Source organism: Triticum aestivum, chromosome 3B (genome assembly GCF_018294505.1).
Source record: "Triticum aestivum cultivar Chinese Spring chromosome 3B, IWGSC CS RefSeq v2.1, whole genome shotgun sequence".
Lineage (NCBI taxonomy): Eukaryota > Viridiplantae > Streptophyta > Magnoliopsida > Poales > Poaceae > Triticum > Triticum aestivum.
Window position 1 is genome coordinate 589,156,174 of NC_057801.1, and position 7,215 is coordinate 589,163,388.

Consider the following 7,215-nt stretch of genomic DNA (forward strand, 5'->3'; position numbering starts at 1 on the left):
TATTGCGCCTTGAACTTCTCCTCGTCTTTGACAACCCTCCAACAATGGGAGAGGTTGAAGCACTTGCCGTCATGTTGGACCTTGAATGCCTCCAAAGCTTGGAATACCTATAAATGTATTGCACGCAAGCATATTGGCAAAATGGATATGGAAATGGACATGCAAGCATAAACGGAATGACACAAAAGAGGGCCACTTGCTACCATACCATGTCTTGCATACCGATGCCGCTCACGGGGCATGCCTTGATGCTTTCAAGGGTGGCACAAAACTTGATGCACTCTTGTTGGATCACCCTCATCGCTTCGAAATGGACACCCACCCACGCGTGTTACTATTTGGTACGGCGGAAACTTCTTGCGCTCATGGAACTCACGATGGACACGAATCCAAAAATTTGATGCCTTTTGTTCGGCTAGACCTTGGGGTCTTGCCCAATGTCCCTCCAACACTTACAAAGGAGCTTGTCCTCGGCCGCCGTGTATGCCTTCATCCGCTTGCTCTTGTGCTTCGGCTTCGCCCCGGCGGTTTGGTTGGCGAGCTTGTCCTCGAACAAAGGCTCCTCTTCGATGTCAAACTCATCCTATTCCTCTTGTTCATAGTCTTCTGGAAACTCGTGGTCGAGTGGTAAGCCGTCCAGGTCCAGGCCGACCTGATCATGCATGAAGGCCACCTGATCTTGATCAAAGGTGGACGGCGTGAACGGGAATGACCCTCGGCCATCTTGGCTTTGTGTCTCTTCGGGATCGTAGTCGGTGCTAGCGGCACCGCCAGCGGCTGCTGCACCACCCTCGAAGATGGTGTTTTGCATGTAGTCGTCGTCGCCGGAGGCCGGCATTCCGTCGAACAGGTTGCGCGCGCCCGGCAGCACGTCGGCTGGCATGTGCCGCGCGCGTTTCCTCGCGCCTCCGGATGACGAGCCACCGGCCACCGGTGTGGCGTTGAGGTCGATGGGCATGGGCACGGGCGTGGAAGGTGCCACCGCGCTCCCCTTGGGCGAGCACTCCCCGAAGAGTCGGGAGGCCTGCGGGTAGACGTGGAAGCCGGGTATCGGATGCGTCGCGCAGGTGAGTCAGGCAACACCGTACGAGGGAACGCAGATGAGCCGGTGCTGGCCGCGACCACGGCAGCGTTGACGAGGCCATGCTGGCCAGGGTTTAACCCTAGCAGAATTAGCGCCTCCCTCGTTGCCGCTGCAACGCGGGCGTTGGTCGCCTCCAGCTGTGCGGCGGCGGCGATGGCGGCCGCTGCGATGGCTTCGTCCCTCGCGTACGTCGCGTGCCTCCGACCCTTTCTCTTCACCGACTCCCTTGCCCGCTCTTCGGGCGTCAACTTCTTCTTCGGCTTGGGCACGGTGGCGGTCTTGCGGGGGGCGTGAGGCTTGCCTTTCCTGGAGGGGGCGGTCGTGGTGCCGGACGAGACGAGAGAGGCGAGGCCGACGGCGGCATCGAGGTCGTCGTCCATGGCAGGCGGCGGGAGCACGCACGGGCGGGAGGGTTTTGGGGGGGGGAATGGAGGGAAATGGTGGAGGCTGCCACCGACCAGCGGCCCAGGGGGAGGAGAAGGCGAGCACACGCGTCCATATCATGTCCGCGCCGACGCAAATCCGGCTCAAATTTGGCAAGCAGACGAAAAGCGGGCGCGCGTCCGTTTGGGTCGGCGCGTTGGGCCGACTTTTTTGTCCACGCCGACCCAAACAAACACGTGTGGACGATATGGGTCGCCTCGTTGGAGTTGCTCTCAATAGTGCCAAATAGTGTTATGGTTGCTACAGACGACCTGCCACGGCCCGGCCATGCCCCTGGTAGCCTAGGGCCTGGTTACGCCCCTCGGTGTTTGTCTTCGGTGAATCCGTGTGGATTCGGACGTCGCTCGTCTGCCTTTACTTGTCAACAAGTTGGATTCTTCCGATCTACTCTTCTCTTCACTAGGTACGGTTGCTGTTCTGGTGCGCTGATCCTATGTGGCCTTAACATGATGACTTTTTGGTTGGCTACTACAACAAGGTCTGTTTGGCTCCTATGAGGGAGGAGCGATGACGGCGGCAATGCCTTCGACTTACTCCAGTGCTTGTAGTTGTCGCTAGGTGGTCTTTCGACCAAGATGTAATTTTTGTTACTTGTAGTGTACTTTATACTTCATTAACAGTTCATGAATGGATCAAAATGTTTTTTTTTGAAAAAAATATAAAGACAACTCCAACGCAGTCCACAAAACTGCTCCTAAATGTCCACACCGGTCTACCCGGCCATTCTTTGTCACCCAACATCGTTCATCCTGCACTGCTTCAGATGTCCGAAATCCCACAAATCGACACCAAAAGTTTGAGAGGTTTGCGAGCATATGCCCTCTACCACGTCGGACTCCGGCCCACCTGACCCGCACAAAGTACCCCATATGGAGAACCTTTTGCCATATCGTGTCTCTCTCCTTTGTGCTCTATATCCGCTCCTTCGGCAGCCGACGACCTCGTCGTACCATCCCGGCCACCGCTCAGGGCCTTGTCGGGCCTTCACTGCTCCACCTGGCTGGCCCTTTCCGCATTCGACTACTCCGTCGTTCCACCATGGATCCGGCCGTAGCCCAAGTATCATCCACTATCTATCGACCCCATCCATGACGGACACCACGTTCGACAAGTGTTCAGCCAAAAGTCATTGCCATTTTTTTTGACTTTCTTGTTGTTTACTTTGGAGCAAACGATGGATTCGGACAAAGAATACTTCTACAACGAGTTCATGGAGCCATCTTCATCAAGGAACTCATGAACAGTTGTAAAATGATCTAGTTGAGCATTTCTAGACGTTTCATACGACAACTGCCGCATGACTGGCGTGTCCCATGGTTTCTGCCACAAGTTAAGTTAAGATAATTCCTGAACTGTATGTGTAACTGAAGTACTGAACCATCGCCCAAAACATAACCAAATAATTACTTGAACACAAATGAGCCATGAACAAATACCAGCATATTACTAGTTTATTAAAAGTTGCGGATGTAAATGAAAACCTTTAAACCCTCTAGTAATTTTTTGCCCGAACCAAGCAAGAACACAAGAGAGATGGAGTACAGAGCAATTGTGTTTTGTGACAAAATGGACTCCTCCAAGCATCCTAGCTAGTCTCCCCTGTTCTATTCTTCACCTGCATCGGCAGGCCGCCTCCCATCCGCAGCGTCAGTGACATTATGAGCTTGGGATGCCCCTCGCCGCCGGCGTACCGGATGCTGAACCTCTCCAGCACGCACGCCACGATGGACTTCATCTGTATGTAGGCCATCTCCTTGCCGAGGCACATCCTCGGCCCCGCGTGGAAGACCGCGTACTTAAACGGGCTCTCCGGCCGGAACGCGCCCTCCTCGTCGAGCCAACGCTCCGGCCTGAACTCCTCGCAGTCCTTGCCCCAGACGCCCTCCAGCCGCGCCATGGCGAACGCGCAGTATGTCATCAGCCAGCCTTTTCCGACGAACGTGCCGTCCGGGAGGAAATCGTCCTCCTTGCAGCTGTGCGTGTCGGCGGCCACCGGCGGGTACAGCCGCATCGACTCCGTGATGGCCGCGTGGAGGTAGTGCATCTCGCGTAGCTCGTCGAAGCTGAGAGTCGACGACGCGCCGTCGCCCGACGCACGCACCGCGCGGATCTCGCGCGTGATCTTCTCCTCCACGTCGGGCCGCGTGGACACTAACCAGAAGAACCAGGTCAGCGCGGACGAGGTCGTGTCGCGGCCGGCGAGGATGAAGTTGGTGACCACGTCGCGGAGGCTCTCGTCGCTGTGCTCGCCGGCCGCGGCGAAGCGCGACAGGAAGTCGTCCCTGCTGACCAGCCCAGCCTCCCCTCTCTCCTTGCGCTCACGGACGATCTTGTCGGCGTAGCCGTGGATCGTGGCGAGCGCTGAGCGCATCCGCCTCTCCGGCTCCATGTCGAGTAGCCTCTTGACGCGCCACAGCCACTTGGCAGGCGACATGAACCGGGCCATGATGGTGTTCTGCGCGTCGTTGAAGGCGGCCATGAACTCCGCGCTCTCGGGCGCGGCCATGCTCTCCTCGGCGAGGCAGGCCGGGTCCTCGCCGAAGGCCACGCGGCAGATGTTGTCGAACGCGAAGCGCTCCAGCACGTCCTGCACGTCCAGCGTCCGCCCGTCGCGCCCCGCGCGGTCGAGCAGCGGCAGCAGCCGCTCGACGACCTCGAAGCGGACGGCGTCGACCACGAAGTTCCTCAGCGAGCGCTTGTTGAACTCGTAGCTGGCGGCCTTGCGCTGCCACAGCCACTGCTCGCCGTCGGAGTTGAAGATGCCGTGGCCGAGGAAGTCCTCGAGCATGGAGACCGAGAGCTCGCCCTTGGGGTAATTCCCAAAGTTAGCCTTGAGTATGTGCTCGACGCATGCCGGGTCGGCGGTGATGGCGCCGCCGGTGAGGCCGGGCACCTTGAAGGCGAGGGTGTGCGTGGGGCTGCCCTGCATGACGCCGGTGTACCACTCGAGGAAGCGGTCCTGGTTCTTGACGAAGTGCGGCAGCGTGCCGAGGATGGGGTAGACCTTGAGGCCATGCCCACGAGGCTGCTTCTTGGGGTCCGGCCGCAGGTAGAGAAAGTAGAGAAGAGGGAGGAGAGGGAGGAGGAGGAGGGGAAGGGATGAGGCCAAGGAGAGTTCCATGGTGAGTGAGTGAGTTGGTCGATCTTGCCTAGCGTGCGAGCGGTGCGGGTGATACTAGATCACTCTGCCTGCGATGGGAGGTCAAGGATTTTTCTGTTTTGTTGTATACTCGATCTGACTTGCCTCCCGATTCAGAGTTCTATGGTGAGTGAGTACAGTCGATCGACGACGAGTCAGAGTTGCCTCCCGATTCAATTATTTGATTCATGCATCGGGTTGCTACATTGGACATCACCACTTGCATTTACAGTATGTCTGTAGATGCTTTTTCAGGATCTGCTTACCAATCAAAATGAAAAAGGGAATGAAAATGCCTGCCGGTGGCATCGTCCCGGAGCGCTCGGCCCCGACGTATCTGCTGTCATGCTATTGGTGCCTATGCAAACATCATTCAGGCTTTTTCATTCTTCATAACCCCCGGTAAAACCCTTATTCAGGCTTTGGTCCGCTCCTATATATAAAAAATTCAGGCGGAGAGGCTCCTACCCCTCACCCCGCTCTTTGAAATTTCAAAATAAAATGGAAAACAAATCAAGGTGTTACGCAGATCTTAGCATTGACATTAATATAAAAAGTTTTCTGACGCTCAAATCAAGGTGTTGCGTGGATCTTTAGCATCGACTTCCAAAAAGAAAAATTTATGGGCATATGGCAAACCGTTGATACGGTAATAAGCGGATCTAATTATAACTTTAGTAGTATAACTGCTTTTTTTGGAATACGCAAAGCTTGCGTATCATTTCGTTGATAGATGAAAATAGAATGAGTACATGAGGTGTTACAACACATGACACGCACGCAAGGGGCGTGAACATGGTGCCAGAAGCGGAGAAACAAGAGATGCTCGACCCAAAAACAAAAAAAGAACACATCTAAACTCGCCGACTAGAGAAGTTATCTAACCAACAATCAAACGACCAAGCATCTCCAATCCAGCACCGAGGACGCCGCAAGCAAATCAAGACAATGCCTTCATGAAGGAGAACAACACCAGGACGCCATCATCGTCTGGTCAAAAAGAACGGTCCTAGGGTTTCCCCTGATGCTCGAACAGGGGCATGGATAATGGCCATGGCAGCCCCTCCAGAAAGAGGATGACACCCGTGGGTGTCACTGCTGCCAGCATAAGATGCAGGGATTTCGCGCTAGCCAAATTCCGAGCAATACCATGCCGCCGGAGCACAGATCGGAGACGAGGCAGTCGGTCATAGGCCGAAGCAGCAACTGCAGGAAGAGGAGCCCCGCCCGACGCCGAAGGAGGCACCGGGCTCGATCGGATGTGTGAGCTCCAGAGGAGGACAAGGTTGCGCGTAAACCTGGGAATGGTTTGGACTGAAACTACAGTTTCAGTACAGTTTGCCTTTTGGTCTGCCTTCAGATTGGATGGAATGGGCTAAGCCCCTAATTAATTTGGTTTGGACTGGACTGTACTTCCTCCTTTCCGGTTTATAGGGCTTATCTCAAAATTTTACTTTTTCCATTTTATAAGGCTTAATTTGGTTGTTTTTCATCACATGTTCAGATTCCAAGGTGCATTAAATCATTGCATGCAAGTATTAAGAGAAAACTGACCAATGCATGTACTTAATGCATGCATGCATGCATTGCAATTAATGCATTGATAAACATAATTTTTTGAGAAAAACAAGAGCATTAATTAGGTGCTTTTGCAAAACTACAAAAAATATTCCACCACTCACCATCTACCTTGATTGGTGAGATTTTTGAATTGAGCCCTATAAATTGGAAAGGAGGGAGTACCAATTATTGGACTGATTTGGATTGGTTTGGACAGAGACAGATCGGTCTCAAACAATACACCCATGGATGAAAACCAAATCGAGTGACTGGGTTAGGAGTCACCGGTTCCCACTGCCGCTGTCGCGCGTGCTGCGCGGCCGTGGTCTCTACGTGCACCGTAGTGGTGGGAGAGAGGAGGAGCACCGCAGTGGTGGGGCCCGTCGACCGCGGGCATTGCGCCGTGGTCTCTGACTATGAGAATGCATGGCTCATCGGCGAGGGAAGAGAAACCTTTAGGGGACCTCCATGGAGCTGAGGGCACCGAGGACCTCTATCAATGTGGTGATGACTGGTCATCGGTTCGGCGACTGTGCCATCGATTGGGGACATCTCTGACCAACTCACTGGGGTGTGAGGTTGGCCACGACCAGGCTGGTATATTTGGCACACCGGTGAGGCTCGGCATGACGGTTGACCGCACAGACAAAGAACCACACCGACCACTCGTGCTCTTGCCGTCGTGAAGCTCTGAAGGTGAACCGGTGGTGCCGCTGTGCCCCATGCCGCACCGTAGCTTCTGCGCTATCCCAGAGCACCACGAGCTCTCCTACTATCCCCTCGGTCTGATCCTCTGACTTGCACGGTGGACTGCGCCGCACTGAAGCAACAGGACACGGCCGAGGTGGACCAATGTGCGTGGTGCATCCATGCCAATGCCCAGGACCAGTAGCGCATTGTCAGGGGAGATGCCACCACAGCTCGCTTTAGTGTGCCTAGTGCGTCCATGGCCGGCGGTTCTTCATGGGGCAGCATAGGTCGTACCAGT

At 54.9% G+C, this 7,215-nt stretch overlaps 1 protein-coding gene across 1 annotated transcript; it reads right to left on the reverse strand.

Moving 5' to 3' along the window:
- Nucleotides 1-2,953: 2,953 nt before the first annotated feature.
- LOC123071102 (cytochrome P450 94B3) lies at nt 2,954-4,834 on the reverse strand. The gene has a single exon (XM_044494578.1). It carries the CDS (start codon nt 4,647-4,649, stop codon nt 3,114-3,116), a length of 1,536 nt encoding a protein of 511 aa, XP_044350513.1. The 5' UTR covers nt 4,650-4,834; the 3' UTR covers nt 2,954-3,113.
- Between the last annotated feature and the right edge of the window lie 2,381 nt (nt 4,835-7,215).